Below are 25,641 nucleotides of genomic sequence, written 5' to 3'. Positions count from 1 at the left end.
GCGCATATCGTGGTAATAGCCAAGGGGGAGTGTTGTAAAATATATGGACTGTTTCCTACAAGAAAAGGAAAAGAAGAAATCATAATCTTAGTCCGTTTGTACGTGGGTTCTTACCAAAATTTTAGGCCTTGACAGGACTATATATATACGTGAGAGCTCTATGTTGTAATTATCAATAACTAGAGGAATAAAGAATAGTCTCCCTATCTTGTATCTATTTGTTCTTCTATTTTTATTTACTGTGTTGATCATGAGAGATGGAGAGAGAAAGGTTCTAGCCGCTGACGACATGTTCTATAACACGCTTAGTGCTTGTTTAGTTCCCAAAAAGTGTTACAGTAGCCATCACATCAAATCATGCGATACGTGCATGGAGCATTAAATGTAGATGAAAAAAAACTAATTGCACAGTTTGGTTGAAAATTGCGAGACAAACGTTTTGAGACTAATTAGTCCATGATTGAACACTAATTGCCAAATAAAAATAAAAGTACTATAATAGCCAAATTCCCAAAATTCTCGAACTAAACACAGCCTAATCAAAAAGTAATCATTTACAGCCCCTTGGTTTGGAGTCTGCTGGCGGCCAGCGAAGTTTCCCTTTGCAGTTGCAAGCCAGCGGGGCCAGAAGCTCAGTGGCGTCGCCCGCTGCTGCAGTTTTGTCGTGCCCTGGCCCCAACGGAACCACGCACCGGTGGGCCCGGTCTCCGGTGCCTTTGTTCCCATGTTGACCGCACCATCGCATCAACTGACTCAGCCCCGTCTCCGGTCTCCCGGCCAGGTGGGCCTCGGCCTCTCCGACTCTTCGTTTCTTCGCCTGCAACTGCAACCCATGTCGGAACCCTCCTCCCCCCGAGTTCAGTTTGATCCAGGAGGAAGGGAACGGGGAGCCGGCCGCCATGGTGAAGGACAGCGCGTACTACGACGTCCTGGAGATCAGCACTGACGCCTCCGTGGCCCAGATCAAGAAGGCCTATTACCTCAAGGTGCGTGCGTGGCTATCCCCCTCCCGGCCTCCCTTGATCAACGACGACGGTGGTTATTTTCGCGCAGACTGTTCCGGTTTCGTGATTTTGAATCTGTTGGCCTTGTTTCCGGTTTCTGAAGGCCAAGCTGGTGCACCCGGACAAGAATCCGGGCAACCCTGATGCCGCGCGCAAGTTTCAGGTACGTATCCATATTCTGCTTTACTACCTCCTTAGGATTTTGCTAGTTCCATTTGGGTGCAGCAGAGGGATAAGGGTGAAATGGCTGTAAATTTCCTGTGTTGTGTCTTGCTTCTGATTGCACCCTATTTGGCCAGAGAATTCGCATCGGTGTTGCAGTAGTGTGCAAAAGCTAAACTGTTAACACGACATTGTTATAAACTTTGTTGTGTACAGGAATAGCTTTCTCTTATCTCTTATTGCAAAATCTGAATCAGTTGTCCTGTAGATGGTTACCTTGCTACGAACACTGATTTTGGATTGGTTGGTTACCTCTTACAAGGAACTAGGCGAAGCCTATCAGGTCCTAAGTGATCCGGTGAAAAAGGAGTCTTACGATAAGTATGGAAAGGAAGGACTTCCCCAGTAAGTCCTGAATTTATCTAAATCTATCCTATCTTCTTACACTAGTTTCTAAAACACAGGATGCCACAAATGCTATGAACTTTATTTTGGATGTTACATTTACGGTATAGTAGCTACCATATCACTGACAGTTAGTCACTAAAATTCTTGCAATGATACTCCAGAGATAATATGATTGATCCAACCGCTGTCTTTGGAATGCTTTTCGGGAGCGACTATTTTGAAGATTATGTTGGCCAACTTGCGCTAGCATCTGTTGCCTCAGTAGAGATTGAGGAAGAATCAACCGCACCTGAGGCAAGGATAAGGATTCAAGAGAAGATAAAGGTACGCTGCTCCTGTAATAAGTTTTATTTCTTAAATCTCCTCAGGCTCTAAAATTACCAAAACCCCGGTGGGAGAGACCGCCCCGTGGTTTTGCTTTAATAAGAGTCCAAATAACTTCATGGTCTAGAAAAAACTCCTCAGGCTTGGGGTTGATGTTCTAAGTGTAGACCTTTATAATCTCATTGGTTTTCAGGACGTGCAAAACGAAAGAGAGCAAATACTTACACAAAGCCTAAAGCATCGGCTGCAACCATATGTTGATGGGAAGCAAGATGAGTTTGGTGATTGGGCAAATGCAGAAGCTCGGCGTTTGTCTCAAGTTGGTAAGGTCTAAGAACCTCACTTTTCATCTCTATATTCAGTCATCTACTCACTAGAAGTATAGGCACTTCATTCAGCTTTGCTGCTACACAGAGACACTTCTTATTGGTTTTTTTTTTTTGGAACTCTCCTAATGCTATTTTCATGATGAGGGCAAACTGTTGAATCTCATTTCTTCATACCTTTGTTGCATTTAAAATACTTATACCTCCAGATTCTGCAACTATCGTAATGTGGCATCCATAAGGTTCATTTGTGTCCTTGATTTAGGTTTGAACATTATAAATATTTTATTTACTGATGTTTTTATATGGTTTACTTATATAAAACTTTTATCAGCTTTTGGTGAGGCTATGCTTCACACTATTGGCTACATCTATGTTCGGCAAGCAGCAAGAGAACTTGGAAAAAGCAAACTGTATATGGGTGTACCTTTCATTGCTGAGTGGGTAAGGGACAAGGGCCATCACGTAAAATCACAGGTTAATGCTGCTGCAGGTAAATCCGAGGACAATAAGTCAATAACTACCCCTTTTTTATTAACAATGGCCCGATTCTTCAGTGACTTGTATCCTCCTATAGGTGCAATTTCTCTGATACAGCTACAAGAAGGAATAAAAAAGATTGAAGAGGGTGACAACAAGGAAGAGCAGCTTATTAAGAGTATCGAAGAGAAAAAGGATGCGATGCTCAATTCTTTATGGAAAATCAATGTGGTCGATATTGAGGCAACGCTTTCACGGGTCTGCCAAGCAGTAAGCACTTATTCAAATTGCTTCGTTCAATTCAATTAAGTATGCATGTATAATTATATTTCCTTTAATATGAATATTCAAGTAGAAAAATGAAGTCTGGCACTCCATGTTTAATCTATGTTTTCACCCTTTTCTCCAGGTTTTGAGAGAGAGTGATATTCCCAGAGACGTACTGAAGTTGCGAGCAAGAGGACTGAAAAAGCTAGGGACGATATTTCAAGTAAGTTTTTTTTAGGCTTTGAGTAATCTCTCGTTTGCGTATCATTATATTACCATCTCTATGGTTCTCAGGACTGAAGTACGCTACATCATTTTGTTTGAGTACATTGCATTATAAACGCCAAATATTGAATCTGGTGTTAATGTATTGTCAATAGTAAAATCAATTACTCTAATACAGAATCCTTTCTCACTGAAGTTATTCTATGCACCCACCTTCAGGGCTCTTTGAAATGAGGCATAATTTGTTGTTACACGACCTATTCATCATGCAAATTAATGTCTATAAATTAATTTGGACCACGTTCATTTTTTTACCAATTAGGTATGAAAGCTATTTTTAGTGACAATATTGCAGCAATTTCACAAACCCCAGGACAAATTTAAACATAATATTTTTTTCCTTTGTTTGCTGAATGTACCACTAGTGTCAGAAAACACATCTAGAAACTCTTGAAAGGTCCTTCAGCTCCCTCTTGCTGGGGCATCAGCCTTTTGTTGATTTCAATTTTTTAAATTAATTTGCATGTTTCAGTGTTGTTTTTCTCTCCTTCACCTTGCCCGCCGCTATCCGAACTGCCGAGATGTTGAAATTAACTTGCATGCTTGTAATGTTCAGTCTGCCTTTATTACACTAGATGCTTTGCTAGCTTTCACTTATCAGTTGTTCTTGTTTGTATCCCTTAGCTGTGAGTGCTACTTCCATCCTGAGTAATTTCATGTCATTCCAGTTTAACCAGGTAACAAAGTTGTAATGAGTAATTTGTCCTTTGTGAAATCAGGGAGCAAAATCAAACTACCGTCGTGAAAACAGCCTGCGTGTTGAAGATGACGCGGCAGAAGCCACACCGTCTCACTGAGGATGGTGGACAAATCTGGATATGATATCATATACTGCGTCATCAGCGTCAGCGGCACCGACACACCGAGACTGAGGCCCCGTAAGCCAAAAACCAAAAATTTCGTCACATCAAATCTTGCGGCACATGCATGAAGTACTAAATGTAGACGAAAAAAAAAACTAATTACACAGTTAGCCGAGAAATCGTGAGACGAATCTTTTAAGCCTAAATAGTCCATAATTGGACATTTTTTGCCAAATAAAAACGAAAGTGCTACAGTAACCAAAAGCCAAAAATTTTCGGAACTAAACGGGCCTGAGCCCAAAAGCCGACCAGTGTGGAAGGAGACAAACAATGCCTGTTTGGCTGTTTCCAAAGATTTTTTGTACAGGTATTGCTACCTTTTCGGTATCATACCATACTGTATCGCTCTTGTGCACTGCAAATAGTTTTGTTTTGGACGAGAAATAGTAAATATTTGAAGTCGCAATGTGATACATAACGATTTAAGCGCATCATCATCGACTCTGGATGTCATTTGCGATCTGACTCAGATCCTGATGGATCTTATCTTAAAAAATGAGAATAAAGTAAACGATGAAAAAGTTCTAAACACTTATATTTTAGAACGAGATACTGCAATCGAATTGCCTATATAAACCCTACTGTTTAGAAATCTGGAGGTTGCCTGCGTCCAGACGTCCACGCCTACTCCGCCCTGGTCTCTCGGATTCATGCGTCGCCCGCTCTGCTTCCCGCGTTCACGTTCGGACCACTCCGCTGCCCACGCCGCTCGGATGACTCGGCCCCGTCTCTTCCACATCGGCGTCTCTTCCGCCTCTTCCACACCGGTTCACGTCCACCTCTTTCACGCCGTTCGGATGCCTTCCCCGCCTCTTCCACACTGGCGTTGCGCGGCCTACGCCTCCTCCCCACATCGACCCTGACATGGCTCCCGCGCTAGCTTTCTCTTCCTCGCTCAACAACCTTACATCAAGATCTACTTTTGCAACACTCAGATGAAACAATTGCAACTACGTCTGAAACAGATGAAATATTTGGAACATACATTTACAACATAGCCATTGCAGCATATGCAACATCTAGATAAAATACTTGCAACATTCGTCCGAACAGATAAAATATTTTGAACAAACTCTTGCAACGAACTGTATAACCATTACTACATGTGCAACATCCGAAAACTACCATTGCAACATCCATATAAAACATTAGAAACATACATATGAAACATATAAAACACTTCAAACATGCGTTTTGCAACGTAGGAAAGACCAGGGTCGGTCGCGTCAGGGTGGAAGCCGGCGACGCGCGAGCGCCACTAGCACTAGCACTAGCACTCAGCACCAGCGGCGGCGCGCGAGCGCCACCGTCGTAAGCACCACTGGCACCGGTCTTGGCTCAGCTGGCTAGGCGGCGTGCGATAGGAGGGAGGAGCGAGGTGGAGTGGGACGGCAGCAACGAGCGCAGAGTGGGCGGTGGGGGCGCGGCGCGCGATGCGGACGGACGACACGCGTTTAGACGCACGGCACGCAGCACAGATGAGCGGCATGGATAGGTCCGTCCGTTCGGATGGATGGACGACCGTGGCGTATCGTTATCTCGTTATTAAAGATTTGAGACTGAAACCAGAAATGGCACTGGACTTGCTTACCTCGGTCCTCGGACCATATTCCTACTCGGCTACCCCTTTCATTCGCCTTCGCCTAACGTGGCACGCCCGTGACACGCGCCCTTCTCTCGTCATGCGTTGCCTCTCTATGTGGCTGCATGCGTGCGCGCGTGTCCTCCTGCGCATGGCGTCCCTATCGCCCTGTTCCCAGTACATATACTAGACACGAGCGCATTGGTTTCGCCTCCATTCCCATCCGCTACAGCTACCAGACAACAGTCACCGGCACGCAGACGCTCAGCAAGCCAAGAGGGCATTGTCGCTCAGCTAGAGGGGGCAATGGCGGAGTACCAGGGGGAGTACGGGCACCCGTACCCGCGCGTCGACCAGTACGGGAACCCCGTGCCGCCGGTGGACCAGTACGGCAACCCCGTCCCGAGGGAGCCACCAGCGTCCGGTTTGGGCAGCACCGCTGATCCCCCCTACAGCGCTGGCGACACTGTCGCGGTGCACGTGACGGCGCTCGCGTACGAGGGCATGGTCGGTGGCGGCGTGGGAGGCGCCCAACTCCAGCCGACCAGGGAGGAGCACACGTTTGGCCCGGGCGCGCAGCTCCAGCCGACCAAGGAAGAGCACACGACGACACTCGGCGAGAAGCTGAGGCGCTCCGGCAGCTCCAGCTCCAGCTCGGTAATAATAACATGCTGTGCTTGTTAGCCATCGTCCATCGAGCATGTTTTCATGGGCCGCAGATTATTGTTGGTGGCGTTCTGACTGATGTCATTTGACGACGGCAGTCCTCCGAGGACGACGGGCAAGATGGGCGCCGGAAGAAGAAGAGCATCAAGGAGAAGATAAAGGAGAAGCTCCCAGGCAGCCACAAGCACGAGGAGCAGAAGGCTGGGCACGTGGCGCCGGCGGCGACGACGACGGGGACGCATGCAGCGGGGACGCACGAGAAGAAGGGTTTCATGGAGAAGATCAAGGAGAAGCTGCCGGGACACCACCACTGAGAGCCTGTACCTCAGTATGTTGAGGACTTGGACTTTAGAGGGGTCCAGAATCGTGTCGCGTGCACGACTTCGGTAGCCTCGATCGCTTGTACCTGGTCATGCTCATGCGTGCATTGGTGTGTTCCGTACTCCGTATGTGTCTACGTATACCTCCTCCGTTTAGGTTTGTCTCAAGAGTTATGTTGGGATCGTGTTTTTGTGTCTGTATAGTCATCTATATGTTGGCTCTTGCGACTTGTCAATTAGTCTTATCTCGTATGAACTATGAATTTTGCTTGCATTGCACCAAAGCGCCTCTTGCCTAAGCAGAGTAAATAGAAGCTGGGAACTTCAGAGGCGTGCGATCTTCGTGAGGCAACGGGACAGCGACGGGCGAAACTCCGCTCATCGCGAACCGGAAGGAAACGGCACGGGTCCACAATCCACATGGGCACGAGAGCTGAGTGGGCCGGGAACGGTGCCGGGTGACGAAATGGCGGCCTTCGGTTCGGTACCACGATTGGGCTGGCAGATTATGGGTATCCTCCGGGCTCCGGTAGATCGCGAGAAACTCACGGCCCAGGCGGGCGACAGCGGCGCGTGCGCCTGCGCCTGCTTCGCTGTTGCACAGCTCGTACACGCGAAGATTTGCTCCGATCGGAGTTGATCCGTGCAGGCCCGCGCGTGTGCACATCCCCATCGCTAGCACTAGCAGCGAGAGCGAGTGTAGCTGTTGCTGCTGTACCGCCCACAGCGTGATCGAACCGAAGAGAATCGCCTCCTTCCTCGACATGTGCAAGCAGCCCCGGTTACACAGTGAGATGCCTGGTCGCCGCTTCAGGACCACGACCATGCATTGGCATCCATGTCGCGCCAACCCGCCGCGCCAGTACGGCGGCAGAGCAGCGCGACCCTGGCTATGCCGCCGCCGGCCGGGGGTTCAATGCGCGACAGGGCCTGCCCCCGCGCGAGGCCCTTACTCCGTTCCGTGCATTCGAAGTCGATCACCGCGGCCGCGACAAGAGCAGAGAGCAGAGAGCAGAGCAGGCTGAGGAGCCCCCTTGGCCCCTCCCGCGCGTCGTGGCATGGGTCTTCGGCTCTTCGCCGTCGCTCGCCACTGTTAGGGGGACCGAATGGCCGATCGAGGCCGAACTGTGCCCCCCAAATCATTGACTCTTCCTGCTGTCCCGATCTCTCGTCGGAATGCTCTGTAGTCTGCCCCCCACCGGCTGGCCCCTCGATTGATTACTAATGACTGGGACTGCCAGTGCAAGACAGATCAGCTGGCTCGGATGCTTTGGCTTGCTCATCTCGTAATTGGTCAGTGACATGTGTAACAAAGGAGAGCTGGAAGCCTGCCTGTTGGGTTGGCTAGTTCGTATCGTTGCTGGTTCGTGAAGAAGTATTGTTGACTGGTTTGTGTGAGAGAAAAATATTGTTCCAGCCGAACGAACAGGCTTTTGTCATGCCTCATGCCTGTAAAGTGTTTCTGTATGCCTCATGACTGTAGTACGCTCTGACGTGCTACTTAAGCCGTACAGTATTATTGTTGAAGATCCGTATTCGCCGGCCCCTCTGTTGTGACGGCCGTTATGGCCGTCCCGTTGGGATGGGAAACATGATGCCCACGATGTTCACCCTCCTACGTTCAGTGCTTGTGTCGCTACCTGCGGTTAGATTCTGACGTCAAGCAAGCAACGCCATCACCATAACTCCGACAAACTTGACGGACTCACATCTTGTCGTGTCCAATGTCATGGCCCATCCATTGCTACCGATTTAAATGGAGAAATTCATCTACATGACACTAAGGGCACGTACAGTGTACAACACCGCTGCGAGAATTGTAAAAACACCGTAGCTGCTGTCCGTGTCGTATCAAATTTGTAAAAACACCCCCGCCCCCTTCATTTCATCCCATCGGCGCCAGCACCGGTACATCCCATCGGCGCAGCACCGGCTAAGAAGAGCAAGGCCACAGCGTCAGCTAGGAAGAGCAACAGCTCGCCAGCAGTGGTGGCCTGCACCTTTGGTCACGGCAACAGCGATGCCGCAACACCCCTCCATTATGGAAGCAGATCAGCGGCGGCACTCACCCTCGGTGGTCGTGGCAAATGGTGCAGCGCCAAAACCCAACTTCGGCGGTCTCGGCAGTGGGGCGACAAATGTGTGTACATGAAAAAAAAAATCTTCATGACCCTCCCTCCTCCAAGAAAAATCAAATTCATGGCTTGTACTACTCCCCTAGATTTCTCATTTAAATAAGACAAGGACTACACCAACGTCCTTTTACATCTACCTAGTCCAGCGGCCTGTTCGGTTGGTTGGTTCGTATCGTTGCTGGTTCGTGAAGAAGTACTGCTGGCTGGTTTATGTGAGAGAAAAATACTATTCCGACTAAAAATTTATGATCGTTTACGACAAGCCACAGCCAAACGAACAGACTGCTAGTCTCGTGACTTGTTGCCATGCATGAGAAATATGGTTGCCCCGATGGGTCAGCAAAGGTTGTTCACGTCTTTCTTTAATTGCACTCGTCCTCTCTCTTTCTCTCCCAACACATCTAAATTATAATACAATATCATCCTGTTCGCTTGATCGTATCAGTCATGCTTATCAGCCATGATGTAATGTTTTTCTCTCACAGCAAAACAGCACCAGCCGACTTATAAGCCACAGAAACGATCTAAGCGAACATGGTGATTCAGTGTCATGGCAATGGTGAATGCATTATTAGGACCTTTTCACAAAAGCAGCGTGTTGGAGGGGGGAAATGAGACTACTACTAGATGCTAACCGCAGCATTAACACCACCACGAAATTGTTGTCCATAAAATCATTATCACACGTAAACAAAGTAGTTGCAATTAAGAAATTGTTGTCCAAAAATGTTCCTAGATAGTGGCGGTGGATTTTTCCGATTTTTCTCAGTTATCCTAGAAAAATTGAAGCCAAAAACTGATTTTTTTTTAGAATATTTCAAGTATTTTTCTTAATGTTTTTGAAATCTGAACCATATTTCAAGTAGACTGGTTTCTTTTGAAGGGTAGATTGTTCGTTCGGCCCAGTGGCGTGCTGCATGCATGTCCTAGCGCCCTTTATAGGAAAAGTGTCATTTGGGAGGAAATTTAGATTACAAGCTAACAGCAGCATTAACAATGCCACAAAATTGATGTTCGTGGAAAAATATAAAGCATCTGTACTCGTAAAATAAATAATAATTGAAATTATTGACTGGCATGTCCGATTCTAGCGGTGTAGCTTTCTTCCTCATTGCTTTCGTAAGACACAAATCAAGGAAAGCTGAAAACATGATGGCGACCTTGCCTATGCAATTAGTGAGAACCTTCTGTTTTCTACTTCAGAACAGGAAAATACACAAGGCAAAACTAGTATAGTGTTTTTTTGGTAGTAGTAGCCGTAGCCAATAGACAGTGAACTGAGTACAGAAAGTAAGAAGCGTATTCTTACAAAAACCTTAATATAGGAGTAGCTACTACACTGTGTTTACATTTGTATATATATGTATATGCCTTTATTTAGACATAGAGAAAACATAAAAATGAAGATGCCCAAAACACTGTTAAGGTGGAGTAAGGACGACTAGAGGAAATTAACAAAGCACGGTCTCTAAGCTCCCAATTTGTTCCGTGTGAAATGCCTTTAACAATAATACAGTATATATATATATATACGGTAATTATACTGCTGAAATTCACAAACTGAACCTTCAGAAGAACTCGAGGTTGAACTCGCCGACCACGGCGCCCCGGCTGATGTCGAAGTCGAAATGCGGCAGGCTCTGCTCCTGCTGCCCGTGGCAGGGCAGCAAGAACTTGTGCTCCTCGCCGCCGCCGTAGTCAGCGAAGGGGGGCGTGGCCTTACTCTCGGAGGCCCAGTGCAGCGGCGCGTCGCCGCCGTCGAGCGCATTGTTTGCCTCCGGCGCGCAGTTCCAGTTGCTGCTGTTGCTGGAGCTCTCGCCGTAGCCCAGGTTCTCCGACACGTCCAGCACGCTGCTGTAGTCCACGAACGCGGCCGCGTCCTGCTTGCCGCAGCCACCAGCGCCGCCCATGTGGCCATACAATGCGGCGCCAGCCGCCGCGTCGAAGCCGCCGCCGAAGCTGTCGGTCAGTGGGAACGGGTCGAACACCTGCTGGTTCTTCATGTCGAAGCCGCCGCCATCAGCGGCGGTTGTGGCCGACGGCTTGCGGTCTTGCGACGCCGGCTGCTCCAATGCCGGCGCGTTGGCGGAGATGGGCTTGTGCGTGCTGGGGTCGATGCCGCGCTGGCGCAGCTTCTTCTTGAGGCAGCTGTTCCAGAAGTTCTTGATCTCGTTGTCCGTCCGGCCCGGCAAGTGCGACGCGATCTGCGACCACCTGCATCCGCGAAATTCGTTGATGCCGTTAGCAGTGTCGCCGAACAAACATTGCGAAATCAATCCGAAACGCATTGTGCGTACCTGTTCCCCAGGATCTCGTGGAGGCCGACGATCGCGTCCTCCTCCTGCTGCGAGAAGCTGCCCCGCTTCAGGTCGGGGCGCAGGTAGTTGATCCACCGAAGGCGGCAGCTCTTGCCGCACCTCTCCAGCCCTGTATCAATGGCGAATGACGGTCAGCGCGAGACGACTAGCCTGGGCGAGACGGAAGCAGCAGCAGCAAGATGCATATGCATGGATGGATGAGCTAGGCTGCTTGAGGCGCTTGCGTGCGTGCGTTCATGCCTGCGAGCTTGGGCACGGAGCTCCAGCACCCGACGCCGTAGCGGATGATGTGGTTGTAGAGCTTCTCGTCTTCCTCGGGCGACCAGAGTCCCTTGCGCAGTTTCTGCTGCACGCCGCCGCCGGAGGCCGCGTGGCGTCCCATTCCCGCTCCTGCTCCCGCACGCGTCCGCCTCGCTCCGCCCGACACGGGCGCGGCCGATGGCGAGGGAAGGAAGCAAGGAAGGAAGGAGCAACGAACGATCTGGATAGCTGATGAGCAGCTACCTAGTCCGTCGTCGGTTTGGGCGCGCGTCACTGCCTGTGCATCTCTATCCGCCGAGACCGGCCGGGGGTTATATATGGTGTAGCGTGCCGACAACTGCGCACGTACGGGGAGGGCCGGCCCGGGAGACGACGCACGCAGCGATCAAGTGTTTTCGAAGCAAGCCGATCGAGCAGAGAGAGAGAGAGAGAGAGAGAGAGAGAGAGAGAGAGCTTGCAGTTGCACTGCAGTGGATTGGAGCTCAAGATACTCCGGTTTGTGGGAGAAGGTGGGATTAAAAATGGTGCTCTGTGCGCGCGGGGAGGCAGGAGAGAGAGAGACTCACACAGCAATGGAGATCCAAGTGAACAGAACAGAGCAGAGCAGCAGGGAGCTCGCTGGGTCGCGCGTTGTGGGCCACGCCGACAGGGAAAGCAAAGGACCGAGGCAAAAAGCTGGGGTTGTTGGTTGAGGATATGACCAAGATTTTTTTGCCTTGACGGCACACGGTTTATGTGGCACGGTACCATCATTAAACTCCCTCGTCAGGGAGCTCGGAAAAACGCAACACCTGCACCACGTGCCCGTTCCATGCATCTCGCCACTACTACCCACAGTCACACCAGCAAGCTAATAATCAATCCGGTTGCCACGTCGGTCGTGCCCCAGCCGCTCTTACGACGTCCGTACGCCGCGAGCAGCGTTTCAACGCGGCCGCGCCGGGGGTGCGCACGCTGCGCTAGACAGACGTGGATCGTGCGTGCCCAGCGATGCATCGATCCCATTCTTGGGGTTGCCGGCTGTCGCGTCCCATCCTGGTCGAGCGGAAGGCCGGCCGGTCGACGTCGTCTTCAAGCCGTGTAAAAACAGAGCCGTTTTTCCGGCCCGAACGGGATCACTCACTGTCTCCCCGATCCCGATGCTGATGCTGCGCGGTGCAGCCGCCGAAGCAGTATCAGCTGTGGCGTCGGGCGTCGGCGTCGGCCCTCCGGCCGGAAACGGACTGCAAACATGTGCATCAAACGGCAAGCAACGCTGTCGGTTTGGTATCCCGGCCATCGGATTTTTAGCAATTGTTTAACAGCACGTTCGTTTGTTTATTTCAGTCAAGGCTTATCAGTGATGGTACAGTTTTTTTTTCCACAACAAATCAGTATCAGCTGGGCTTATCAACCCAGAAACCAACCAGCGAACAGGCCATAAGACGTGTACTACACTAGTAGTACAGTATTTGGATCAAATCTCTCTAGTCCAGTCACAATGCGAATTTCGGTCACGTGTCAGGATATTGCATTGTGGTCAAACCTTCTTATATTATACTTTAACGGTTACAGCCTTGGAACTACAGTATTCATCACGGAATTAGGATCGAGTATTGTGCTCCGAACCAAAACTGACTGAGGCGGCATAACAATTAATTATGCTCCCACTCCCAGCAAGAAGCCCAACAAAAAAATGTTTTACTTAACGTTTTGAACCTTACGAGGTGTAAAAAATATCTACACACAGACAACGCACACAAGATCTATATTTAATTAATCATCAAAAATAGCAAAAAATTATTAAGGAAGCTATAATGGTTCCGTTCGCTTCGCTGAAAAAACAAGCCAAAATATTGTTCTGGCTGATTTGTTGTGAGAGAAAAACACTGTTCCAGCTAAAAAAACAAGCTAAAAAATACGAATTATAAGAGAAGCGAACAGGACAAATGTACTAAAATTCAAGTGGGAACACCACGAGGAGATGCATGAGAAGAAATGGGACCGGTGGGGGCCTAAAGATGTTGATCCCACTAAGCGGTGAAGTTCAAAGTGGCGACATCGTACAAGCGTATATGAAAACAGAGGTTACCACTGTTACTCGTCCTAGGGGGCTTGTGAAATTTGTGGCTTGAGGATGCAACTAGAAATTGTCGTAGGATATTTGTGATTTCAACCATCATGTTACGTTACTTATGACTGTAAGAAATGTGTACCATGGAATTTTGGACCCGAACTTTGTGCTGCTAAAGTAGAGCTTATTTTACATTGATGAGTGCATTGACCATAGGGTGCCTAAAGAAAAGGTCAACGGAGGTGTTATTTCTTTATTAAGTGGGGGATGTTTCGGATAAACAAATAGAACTAAAGTTCATGAATTTGGTTGGAACAGATGTTTATTGGAGATGGAATATTAGGCCCAGTACTGAGAAAAAGTTTGTGATGAGGTTTCCTAGTAAAAAGGTGGTAAAGCAATGGACTTACTTCAAAACTCTAACCATGAGAAGTGTTGAAGCTCAGATTAACATTGAACCCTAGTCCCCTGCTGGTGGTATTAAGGGTAAACTGCAACAAGGTTGGTTTAGAGTTACCAATATACCTGCTGATCAAAGATCTGTGAAGACTATAGCTAAAGTTGGTGGTTGGTTGGTAAAGTTAAGGAAATTGATGAAAGAGCTAGATTTAGGTTTGATTATGTGAGATTAAAGATAGATTTCCAGAGATGTTTCTAAGGTACCAAAGTATGTTGAAGGTGCTCTAGGTATGTGCTTATTTGACTTTGGATTTGAAAGGGAAGTTCCAAAAGAAGGAAATGACAAAATTCTTAAGAGTGAGATCAAGGTTGGAGAAGATAACAAACCTCCTACAAAAAGATCAAAAGCAGGGAATGAATTTGATAAAACAAACCAGACTGACTCCACTAGGATTGAAGATGGACGAAGCAGCAAAAGGGAGTCATGACAACTGATAGGAAAGCAAGCCATGTATTTTGCTCCTCCCAAGTTGTCTACATCAACCTTAGTTTCTGCTCCCACTAAGGTGGAGGAAGTCATGAAAAACAAGTTATTGGGTAATGCTCAGAAGGCTTTTAAGGGTCATGCTGTGATGGAAGATGAGGAGAAGGTGCATATTCCTGATCGTTTGGAAGATTCAGAATCTAAGAGTGATTCCTTTGGTGAAAGGTTGAAACTGATTGAGGGCATGGGAGACTTGGGACAATCTTCCTCAAAGCAAGGTCAATAATCCAACCCAAATTAGTTCCGAGCAAGGTATGAAAGAGGTACTCCCTCCGTTCTAAATTATAAGACGTTTTGGCTTTTCTAGATACATAGTAAAAGCAATGTATCTAAAAAAGCCAAAACGTATTATAATTTAGGATAGATTTAGTATTTCATAGCAAGAACAAAGCGAATATCTGTGAGCTTCTATCAGCTAAGGTTGCTGAAGTCCAACAAAGTGAGGCTGAACAGCAAAACATAACTGAATCTCCTAAAGTCTTCGTCATTGATGGTATCATCATCAACACTCAAGAAACTAATGATCCTAGTGGGGAAATTAACAAGGAAGAATTAGCTCAAAAGAAAGTAGAGAATAAAAATAGAAAAAATGGAAGGTAGATGATGAGAAGGAAAACCATCAATAGTTCCAAGACAGAAGAAGAAGTGAAAGGTTCAAGATGGACACTACCCTCACCATCTTGGAGAAGAATGAAAAGATGGCTAAGAAGAGAATTTTTTAAGGCAACAATTCATATAGTAACCTGTTTTTTGCTTTAGCAAGGGAAGAAATTATAAATTTTACTTATGATATGGGTGCCATAATTGAGCAAAATGATTCTAATACTTTTGACTTATTAAAAGATTTAGAGACAGCTAGGCATAATTTGTACACCAAACAAAATGAAGTCATTTAGGATTCTGAAACTAAAGTAGTTGAGAATAATGAGGGCATCGTATCTCCATTACCAATTGAATGGATCCAAGAGGAACCTTCTGACATTTTGTTCAACTACGGTTCTTTGGAGGGAATTGGACTATATATATAAGGTTGCCTGACTTGTTTCGGTGTGCTAGAGTGACCCATGGTTGTTACAAGTTAGAGTAAGTGTTTCCACACTCCATCCACCCTCTCAAGTCATTCAAGATCACATCCAAAACTCTGAGGCCGGCCTCGATATGCTGCTGGCGTGTGCTTCTACCTACCACACTTGTGGACGATGGCCACGGAGACAACTACATAGCTGATATTTTTGTGCGCTAGATAAGGGAGATAATGGGGAAGGGGGTATAGTGGAGGGCTCGTGCACACACACCTCCTTTGGTGCGGTTGGCGCAGTGCCATGGATGATGGAGTGTGAATAAGGCGGTGGTGGCGAAAAGAGAGAGGAGTGAAGGGAGAGGGAGATGGAGGCAGAGATAGTGTGAGGAAGGGAGCAAGAGAGAAATGGAGTATCTTACACGTGGATCTATACTGGAATGTGGGCCTAAACCATCAGGAAACCACCAAAACCAAGCCGAGGGGTCGAAATTGACAGTTGAGGTGCAAAATTTACTCAGATTCATAACTGATGGGCAAAATTAGACAAATGTGAAGGCCAGAAAGGGACTTTGCTCCTTCTTCTTGTTATAAAGCATGTTTCCATCGGAATCTGTGTGAAAAAAATTACTCCCTCTATCCCTGAATAAATAGATAGATTCCTAACAAACTTAGGACAGATTAGTATAACAGAGAAAATACTATACTACCCTTCATTAATTAGAGTAGTTTCACACTTATTTGAGTTGCATAATAATTATAGCATTTACTAAACCCATCCGATTGCAGAAACTCAAGCCTAGATCGGTGGAAAAGAGGTAGCCCGTAAATGTTAGGGGACTTTGAGGGGGGGAATGGGCTAGTGGACCGTTGAGTCTCCTACAGATTGATTTATTTGTAGACAAATTTTATACTAGAAATCTATTTATTCTTAGACAGAGGGAATATGATTTTACAGAAGTAAGCTAAAATTCAAATTACACAATATATACTTGTGTGTCGCCTAGAGCCAGCATAACTATATGTGCCGGCTCATAAATACAAACCGACATGGATAATCAAAAGTCAAAAGGGAATATATGCCAGTTGGTAAAAACAAGCATTGTCATAATTACTCACAGATGTATCTATGGTGAAAGATCAACGAATAATACTTGGGAGTGCTTAACCTTGCGGTTCTTGTTACGCATTGGCATCGATGTCTTGTCAGCGTAGTGTAACGGTTCTAATTTTACAAGAACCGGTAAATTAATGCTTTTGACAGTTCTGCTGTTATTTTGTCTTCATCGGACGGTTGATACCTATCTAATTTGAAGTAAATGGTCTTCAGTCGGTTTCACACAATAGTATCGAGAATTGAACAAAATGTACGGATCGGAGCAGCTCGCATCAAAATGGTGTAACCTACGTACTAATTCTAGAAACATTGTGAAAAGCTGAAAGCTACATCTCGCATGAAAGCTAGGTGGAAATCACATAATAACCGCTTCTGTCTCATCAGCTGCAAGAAAAGCTTAAAGAGATGGATCGATGGAATAATTAACCGGCCGGAGGGGTCCCAGGTAGATACTCCATATCGCTGCAAAACAAGCGACAGTTCCAGGTCATATATGCAGTTATGCACGCACCTGACAAGAATCGATCGTACGATGAGTAGAGAATATAAAGGGAAAGTGCGATACACATGTTCAGTTCTACGAATCGATCTCGTTCGTTGCCTTGAGGATGCCGGCGATGGATCAATTGCGCAATCATTCAGCGTTCAGTACACTAAAAGCGAGGGCCCTGATCACACTCACAAGTCACAACAAATTAAAGCTGCATTATCATGCAGGAGAGAATCCGCACTTGGCTCGCACGCCAGAAAATCAGGCGCCCAAAGTTAGCATGATGCATGATGGAGCGCTGAGCTCGTGTAGTGTATGCCAACTTTTTTTTTTTGGTGGGGGGCCCGGGTGGGTGTGTGTGTGTGGGGGGGGGGGGGGGGGGGGGGGGGGGGCGGGGGGGGGGTCCGCTGTTCTTTAATCAGTGAGTGCAAGAAACTGAACTTGTCGTGTAGAGCAGAGCATGCAGACCTTTTTTTTCCTTATGAGAAGACGACGGCACTATTATTGTTACTTTACTTGTTCTTCACAATATAAATGACGTATTAATTATTGTCACGAGGGGAAACACGAAACACACGACGACGACCGAACTGCTGTAGCTACTACTTTGTTTGTTTAAGCGCGGCTCAGTACAGGGATTAGCTAGTACCCCTCGTTAGTGTAACTTGAAGACTAGTGCCAAATGATGGCAACCACCAGTTGTATAGCTAGTGTAGTATGGCGCCATGACAGAAATGAGTTGCCAAGGAGGCCTGCAACTGCAACCGCAAGTGATCGTCGACGACAATGATGTAGCGGCCGGCCGGGGGGGGACGATATGGCTAGAGAGCTAGCGTGCGTTGGAGAAAGCAGCATGCAGGTTAGCTAGCGTAGCACGGAGACCACCGGGTGTAGCTAGCCAGCACGGGCGTGTGGGCGTTTGGTGACCTATCAGGCTCCCGCTTAGCGTCGTCTCCAGCCTGCTGATGTCGTACTTCTCGATTCTTCTCCCCCAATTGTTAGATTTCAGTTAGGGACCTACTAGCTAAGCTAGGTCCTAGGTACTGCCCTAGAAGGCCTGACGGTTGTGCACTCGTACGTGCTCTTTCTCAGCTCGGCTGCAATTTGTGCTGCATGCATGCATGGACATTGAAGCACCGTACCCATGCATTTGCATTCAGTCACTTATAAGACAGGTGACCTGTTTCTTCGGATGTTTGGCGACCATTTCTGCGTGTTTGGTTGAGGATTTTGACTTGTACACAGATGCGCGCTGAAGTGCGAAAGCATGCATTCACCAATAATTGTCTACATATTTGGCATTTGTTTCGCAAGAAAAAAAAATGATATTCAGCATTGCAACTGTCAGGTAATTAAACAAACCTGCACGCATGTTGCATGGTGAGTGAAACTCAAGGCATATGTGTAAAGAATTCGCTGAATCTGGTACTTCCTGCTTGTACCGTTTGGAACAATTCAATATATATAATGCTTCTTCCCCAATTCTTCTGACGAAGTTACCTCTCGCCATGGAGGCATGGCAGGCAGCTAGGGTTTCCCTTTCACTCGAGGTAGCCGCAACACAGTGGTTAAAGACAAGCCGGCCGGCCTCTTTCACCCACAGGGAGGGAAAAGCGAAGGCCAGGAAAAGGGCGACAGTTACATGTGTATAATATGTTCGACACAACGACACAACTTGTGTGTATCTATCCTATATATCCCCGTCTAGCTAGCTTCCGCTTTTTGCACCTGTTCATTTCTTCAAGGAAACTCCAGTTTTAGTACATACCGAGCTGGTAGCCGGACGAGACACAACTGCTACGTAAGTCGTCCAGCATGCTGTACTGGTAAGTCTCGTATCTGACGTTGATTCCCTCGTTCGGACGACTTGAGAGTGGGGCCCGTTCAGCTCAGCCGGTTGAAGCTGTTTTGTTGTGAGAAAAAAATACTATAAATTCTAGCTGATAAATCGGTCAATAAGTTCAAGGGAGAAAAGTATTGCAAAAGCTGCCATCACCTCCGCAATTTGCACGGTCGTTGAATTGCACTATACACGTACAGCAGGTACGTACGTGCGGTATAGGGGTGAATCAAATCGTGCATGAGTGCTGCATGCATGGCATGATGTAGATGGAAGAATCACCGCCCACTAATAATAATAACCAATGATTTAATTACCGTGATCGAGTGCGTAGTGCGTGTCTCCATCTTCTGTCGTCGTGGGCAAAATAAATAAAGGATTCTGCAGGATTCTCTCCCTGCATGAGGCTTGATCCTGCTGACATGTGCCTGGCCTCTAGAAAGGGAAGCAACGAACGCACAGCAGAAGCGATCGAAAAAGGAGGCCATAAGCTAGCTAGCGAGCGAGGGGTACGGTGGGGAGCATCATGGTGGCTCCTCTTTGAAGTTATGCAATCCCAAAGCGACGCAGCTAAGTGGCCGCATTACACATCAGATTACGCACGCACGAACGGACCAGCACAGCCACACGTTATTGCTGGCTGCTGCTAGTTGATTCTTCATCGCGACGACGTCGATCGCTGCCGGCCGCCTCCGCCTCTCTCTCCCGCGCGGCAGGACGGATTGGAGGAGCGAGCCGGCACAGACTACAGAGGGGCGGTTCGTGCGCGCGCGAGGTGCATGCGGCTTCCGCTACGGCTACGATCGACGACGACAACGAGGGGGACGGACGGAGGTGATGGATCGATCGGGCAGAGGCGGAGAGCGAGGGAGTCAGAGGCCGTCGCCGTCACAAAAAGAGATGATGGCGTGATGCACTTGCCTTGCATGAGTAACCTGCATGATTGAGCCGGGTTTGCTAGCCCACGCCACGCCACAACGGAAAAGCAAAGCGCCTCAGCTCGCTCCACAAGCCATGCAAAGTTGCCAACCAAACCGTGCACTAATTAATTCCCCCTACTCCCACCGTACCTAATCTAGGCTGCCCTTTTTCTCATGCATTAGGAACGGCCTTTTTTTCAAAAGAAAAAAATGGCCTACTGTATGTAGCAGCACTATTCATCTTCCTTCATCTCTTTTCTTGCTGTGTGCATGTTCTCCTGCACGCACGGCACATTGATTAGATACGACCGGGCTAATACGGTAGTTAAGGGTGGCTAGCTAGTTCTAGCAGCAGCAAGCTGCACTGCTACAGCTAGCCATATATGGAGGTCGTTGCGGAACAGGACCGAGCAACATAGCTGAGCTGTGCGCGGGGGGTGTTTGGTTTGGACTTTGGCGTAACGTACGTACAGAAAATGAAGTTGCGAAGGCTGCTGTTTTGGTCAGGGATTAGGACGCGGATGAGGAGGCGTAATCGTACGTACGTGCAGTACGTCTGTTGGGTTTTCGTTTTCCTCAGAGCAAGTTTGTTAGATCGCCCGCCTTCTTCTTCTTCTTATTATCCATATGGATTGAAGTCAACAAACCATTTAAATTGCATGTGTGTACTACTGTCCTAGTATAGTACTCCCTCCATCCCAAATTGTAAGTCATTCCAAGAATCTTGGAGAGTCAAAATTTTTCAAGTTTGACTAAAATTATAGAGAGAAACACAAAGATTGATGACATCAAATAGGTATAATATGAAAATATAACTAATGAAGAATCTAATGATACTTACTTGGTATGATAAATATTATTATTTTGTTATATAAATTTGGTCAAACTTGAAAAACTTTGACTCTCCAAGATTCTTGGAATGACTTACAATTTGGGATGGAGGGAGTATGGTAATAGTAATACTACTACTACTTATTACTAACAAACTATGCATGCATGTGTGGCATATACCAACATGCTTGACGAGGAACAGCAATGGCGATGGCCCGATAGGAGGCACCAAGGCAGGTACTACCATGCATGGCAGGAACACGTGAGAAAAGGCGAACGAAAGGCCCATCGATCACGCGTGAGTTCCTGTCTGCTGCACACCCTTGAGGTATATATACTGTTCTGCAGTAGACCGACACGTCGGCCCTGTTCGGCTTATCACATGTTCAACTTCTTTTTTTAGTTATAATAGTGTTTTTCTCTCACAACAATTCAGCCAGAACAGTGTTTTTAACCCGTTTCAGCCAAATTTCACGCGATACGACTTTTGCATGCTCGCCGCTCCTCTGTCGTGTCGTGTTTGAATTGCTCACTCAAGGATTTCTTTTCTTGCAGGGTCAGCAGCACCTCAGTGGCTGGGTCCCCTTCCTTTTCCTTTGGCTGTTCCTCCTGATTTTTATGTTTCCCCGATTGACATGGCCTGTTTTTTTTTTGTGTGTGTATACATGACCAAGCCGCAGTCATGTCAACTGAGTCATTATTACATCGCTGCAAAACTGGAAAAAAAAATACGGTGACTAGGGAACCATATAGTATAATCTTGCATGCTACCAGCTTGAAACCAAGATAGTATATTGCTACACATAGGGAGGAGCTAGCTAGCTGCTTGCTTTGTTCAGTAACAAACTTGCCGCATGCACCAAGTTTGAGTAGGATAATAACTTAAATAACGAAGCCTAGCTATTTAATCAAAGAGAAGATTTACGTATATTTTAAGTTAGCATAAGTTGCTCGATTTGTGTATGTGTATAACTAGTATATAAGAAAGCATAAAAAAACAATTTCCGTCCATTTTTCTCTCTCGATGAAACTGTTCGTTTTTCCTGTCGCAAATGGGGAAAATGTTGAGAGCCGTTCCTATTTGAATCCAGGGCAAACAGCCCAGGCGACGCTTACGTCCAACAACTCTGCTACATACTATACGATGCTACAGCCAGCCAGCCGTATGCGGGGGAAAACGTCAAAGCGGACGTCACACGGAGCATCGGTTGATTACGTCCGCGCGTACAGCAGTATACACAACGATGCATCAGCTACTACTGAGTGAGGAAGATGTAGAAGCGAGTGATCGATCGATGCACAGAAATGAAAAGAGCGAAAAGATAAATACTGTACTAAAACAACAGCTTACCAGCACACGGTGTTCTTGCTCTTGCTTAAAACTGGCACCTTGCTTTAATTTAAAGGGCAAAAACAAACTGCCCCCCATCCTCTCGGCGAACCCCGGAACGTCGTAACCCGTGATTCGTCGTGCGCTTCCGGCCGCACGCGAGCATGGAAACCGACGGCCATGTTTGGAACGGCGTTGGCGTCGCGGTGCCGAGATCCTGGTTCGTCTTCTCGCGTTCCACGCCAACACGGGGTTGCTCCGTTTTGGAGAGACGACGTGCACGTGCAGCGGAAGCTTGTCGCGCCGCGCGCAATCCGCTTCCTATGCTACTGCTACCGGTTGTAGCGTGATTGAGCGAACACGGTCCTGAGACCGTGTTTTGAGAACGCGGACCCGGCCTAGTTGATTTTCTCGCGTTGCATGCCAACACGGGATTACGCCCGCAAGGTGTGTGTGACGGGCCTGTAGTAGCCCACGCCCCCACCCCATCTCGTCGTGCGGACGCTTGTGCAGCACACGGCCCACGCACCTCCAGCTTCCGCCCTTACCGATGTCCTGCGCGTGCAACGGTCGTGGGGCTAGCTCTTTCGCTGTCATCTTCGAACCTCGATCGCCTCCTTGTCCACCGCCGGCCGTCGCCATCGCGCCTACGGGGAATCTGGCCTCGTCAATCACCGAGGTGGCGTGGGGAGGGCTCTCGACTCACGACTGACGCGACGACGATATGATGTTACGCAGGCAGCAGGTAGGTAGCTATAGAACGAAGCTAGCGTCGCGGTCGTCCCGGCCCCTTTTTGACGTGTCGGGCCGCAGCCCCTGCATGGCGCACTCACGAGGTTGACCTCCTTGTCCGGGGAACTGGAGTGTCGGCACGACACGAGGATCGAAAGCCGTACCACGCGGGTGGTTTTGGGCAATCTCGTTCCGTCTGGTGCGTGGCGCGCTGGCCGTCGGCCGTCGGGCGACACACGCCCGGCCGCAATTAGTCGCTGCTGGCTAGCTTGTTGCCACACAGGACTCCAGGCGAGCCGCGTGCCAGGTTCCGCGATCGGCAATTCTCTGGCGAAGCACCACCACCACGCTCTCATCTTCCAAACGGGGTGTTGCGAATGAAGAAAGCGCGGCAGATGCATGCGTCCCCCAGCCCGCTTCGGGGGAAAGAGGTCGGTCGCCCATCAGAGCACCGTAACAGAGCGTCAGAGCTCCTATTAATCAAGCAACCTTGTGACATGGAGGAATGACATCGATACGATCGTGCGTCATTCGATCGAGTCTCCATGTCAAGTTATTAGCTTACTGTTTAGAAGGGAACAGCGTCTCTATTATAATCCTGAGATTAGTCTCGAGTGCTCGCCTTCGATATATCTCCATCGACGTCAGATGGGATCCGCATCAAAGAAAAGCGCTGGCCCTAATTAATCCTCCGTTATAATCGCATTGGATTGAAGATCGTACTCAGGGCCACACCTACACACTAGGATCCTCCATATCATTGACTTGGATGTCACGTTAGGTGCAATTTCGTAAATATATACAGCCTGTTCGCTTGTTGGTTTCAGCCAGCCCAAACCAGCCAGCCAACAGTATTTTCCTCTCACAACAAACCAGCACCAGCCAGCTCAAACCAGCCCAGAAACCAACCAGCGAACAAGCCGATAGCTTGTTGTCGACCACGACGCGCGCGCCCGGGGCTGACTGTACCCGAACACGGACCGGAAGTAACCCAGCATGCACACATACATGCATGATGCATGGCGTGCTGCCTAGATTGATTTCCTGGACCGCTCGTGTTAGCGTCGGTCTCGTCGTGGTCTCCATCGCCCAATCACCGTTGAAAGATCGATAAAGACGCGTTTTTTTTTTCTAGAAATGTTTTGCGGCACAGCTGAGCCCTTGTTTAGTTCACGAAAAGTTTTTTCAAAAAGTGCTACAGTATCCATCACATCGAATTTTGCGATACGTGTATGGAGCATTAAATGTAGACGAAAAAAAACTAATTGCACAGTTTGGTTGGAAATTGCGAGACGAACGTTTTGAGCCTAATTAGTCTATGATTGAACATTAATTGCCAAATAAAAACGAAAGTGCTACAGTAGCCAAATTTCTAACTTTTCGCGAACTAAACAAGGGCTGAGTTACATACAGCGAGAGCGCGGTGTGAAAGCTGATAGCTGGTCTTTATTTTAGGTTTTTAGCAATGCTCCCGTCTGCTTTTGCACTAAACGTGGTATATATGAGGAGGCCCGTCGGTAAGATTACACAGACATTACTGTTCCTGTCGTAAGAACTGCTACTATACAACAATTTCGGAGAAATAGAGTATATATATACGTTTCTGAGGAGGTTCATAATGTAGCATGTTCAGCTGGTATTAAAGTCGGCTGATAAGCCGACCGAATCTGTTTTGTTGTGAAAGAAAAACACTGTATATTCTACTTGATAAGTCGGCTGATAAGTTCAAGCGAACGTACCTACGGAATATAGACCCTGCTATGCTATCGGTCATCACCAACCATTACTACTATTAGTAGTCCACGTGGATGGCTTCAGCTGCACAAGTTTTCTTTAGGAAAAAGGAAATAGTTGTGTTGAGCCGATGTACACATGCAAGCTGGAAAAGACTAGAGTATGTTGCCCTGTCCAACGAGAGCCGAGAGTAGGATTCCGCTTTTTGCCTTGTTCCTTCCTGCTGCCTCACTGAACGAACGGTCCACGTCTCCGGGATCATCTTGGCTCGCCATTTCAAGAGGAGGAGATTTGCGGCTGTGCCATCTCCCTATATATCAGGGCACATATTCTGACATCTGTACTGTGCAGCAGCGAGGTGGAAATGCCAATTGCCACCGATGCAAAAGATTTCAGTCGATTTTTCCTTTTTCGCGAACCTAGAGATGAGCATCAGGAAAACCTGCTTGTTGGCCAACCACTTGCCGACATCCATCGCATCAGTGCTGTCGCTATGATGAGAATATACCAACGTGAAAATTCTGGGAAGAAAAAAAAGAAGAAGATGAAGAAAAACTGAAGCAGTGAAGAAAGTAGAAGCACCGGCCCAATGATCCATCTGGACCCGCTGCCAGGGATTGCCGTTGCTGGGCTAAGCCTAGCCCTTCGTGGGCTCAACTTCTGAAGTCGGTCGGGCTTAAGTTTACGCTGCACTGCAAAAAGAAAAAGTCCGCGTTACCTCTCAACTTTCGCGAAAGTCCGTTTTTTCTCCCTGAACTTTAAAACCGGGTAAAACACCTACCTCAACTTTTAAAACCGTTCATCTTACCTTCCTGACCCTGTTATAAGCAGTTTTGAAGACGATTTTGTCTTTTTTATTTATTTATTTCGGCCGAATCTTTGAAAATCATAGTAAATCACAGAAAATCATAAAAAATAGAAAACTCAATTTTGTTGGACTCCACGTGAGTAGATCTACACAGTGAACATATAATATGGTATGCTTTAGTACAAAGTTTTTGTTGCGGCTCTAGATCTATGCTTTTCTGTAATTAATTAGAATAATTCATAGCTACAGTTTCTATGGTCCAATTGTGATGAATTTTTTATGGTGGGTTAATTATTGTATGATTGAACTATAGTAAAAATTTCATATTCATTGGATTATATAGCCTAATTAATCAATTACTGGTATTCTAGAAAACTAATTCATGTAGTTCTTGAACGGTACATGGTGAGGAGGGTGTGGGCCT

At 47.4% G+C, this 25,641-nt stretch overlaps 3 protein-coding genes across 4 annotated transcripts; 2 read left to right on the top strand and 1 right to left on the bottom strand.

Annotated features, from left to right (window-relative positions):
* The first annotated feature begins 813 nt into the window (after positions 1–813).
* On the top strand, positions 814–4,531 carry LOC136458839 (chaperone protein dnaJ 10-like). 2 transcript variants are annotated; one of them, XM_066458756.1, is made up of 9 exons: positions 814–986; positions 1,108–1,167; positions 1,489–1,571; positions 1,736–1,898; positions 2,092–2,221; positions 2,559–2,717; positions 2,802–2,974; positions 3,114–3,194; positions 3,976–4,531. In XM_066458756.1, exons 1-9 carry the CDS (start codon positions 900–902, stop codon positions 4,051–4,053), a joined length of 1,014 nt encoding a protein of 337 aa, XP_066314853.1. In that variant the 5' UTR covers positions 814–899; the 3' UTR covers positions 4,054–4,531. The 2 variants fall into 2 exon arrangements, with proteins under 2 accessions (XP_066314853.1, XP_066314852.1); XM_066458755.1 differs by having other exon boundaries at positions 2,559–2,974.
* Positions 4,532–5,947: 1,416 nt separating this feature from the next.
* Positions 5,948–6,874, top strand: LOC136458838 (dehydrin Rab25-like). Its single transcript, XM_066458754.1, has 2 exons — positions 5,948–6,358; positions 6,466–6,874. The coding sequence occupies exons 1-2, from the start codon at positions 6,008–6,010 to the stop codon at positions 6,679–6,681; spliced, it is 567 nt and encodes a 188-aa protein (XP_066314851.1). The 5' UTR covers positions 5,948–6,007; the 3' UTR covers positions 6,682–6,874.
* A 3,154-nt stretch (positions 6,875–10,028) lies between these two features.
* LOC136458837 (myb-related protein Hv33-like) lies at positions 10,029–11,865 on the bottom strand. Its single transcript, XM_066458753.1, has 3 exons — positions 11,381–11,865; positions 11,120–11,249; positions 10,029–11,036 (listed from the first exon to the last, which is right to left on the bottom strand). Exons 1-3 carry the CDS (start codon positions 11,520–11,522, stop codon positions 10,391–10,393), a joined length of 918 nt encoding a protein of 305 aa, XP_066314850.1. The 5' UTR covers positions 11,523–11,865; the 3' UTR covers positions 10,029–10,390.
* Between the last annotated feature and the right edge of the window lie 13,776 nt (positions 11,866–25,641).

Source organism: Miscanthus floridulus, chromosome 6 (genome assembly GCF_019320115.1).
Source record: "Miscanthus floridulus cultivar M001 chromosome 6, ASM1932011v1, whole genome shotgun sequence".
NCBI lineage: Eukaryota > Viridiplantae > Streptophyta > Magnoliopsida > Poales > Poaceae > Miscanthus > Miscanthus floridulus.
Note: the sequence above shows the minus strand (reverse complement) of the source record. Positions and strands in the feature narration are given on the sequence as shown.

Bases quoted from the DNA above. Each gene is read 5' to 3' on its own strand.
- LOC136458838 (XM_066458754.1), top strand. From the start codon at position 6,008: ATGGCGGAGTACCAGGGGGAGTACGGGCACCCGTACCCGCGCGTCGAC. The intron at 6,359-6,465 runs GTAATAATAACA...TGACGACGGCAG, and splicing joins GCAGCTCCAGCTCCAGCTCG to TCCTCCGAGGACGACGGGCA.
- LOC136458839 (XM_066458755.1), top strand. From the start codon at position 900: ATGGTGAAGGACAGCGCGTACTACGACGTCCTGGAGATCAGCACTGAC. The intron at 1,168-1,488 runs GTACGTATCCAT...ACCTCTTACAAG, and splicing joins ATGCCGCGCGCAAGTTTCAG to GAACTAGGCGAAGCCTATCA. The intron at 2,222-2,558 runs GTAAGGTCTAAG...AACTTTTATCAG, and splicing joins TCGGCGTTTGTCTCAAGTTG to CTTTTGGTGAGGCTATGCTT.
- LOC136458837 (XM_066458753.1), bottom strand. From the start codon at position 11,522: ATGGGACGCCACGCGGCCTCCGGCGGCGGCGTGCAGCAGAAACTGCGC. The intron at 11,250-11,380 runs GCATGAACGCAC...CCATTGATACAG, and splicing joins CTCCGTGCCCAAGCTCGCAG to GGCTGGAGAGGTGCGGCAAG. The intron at 11,037-11,119 runs GTACGCACAATG...TCGCGGATGCAG, and splicing joins CACGAGATCCTGGGGAACAG to GTGGTCGCAGATCGCGTCGC.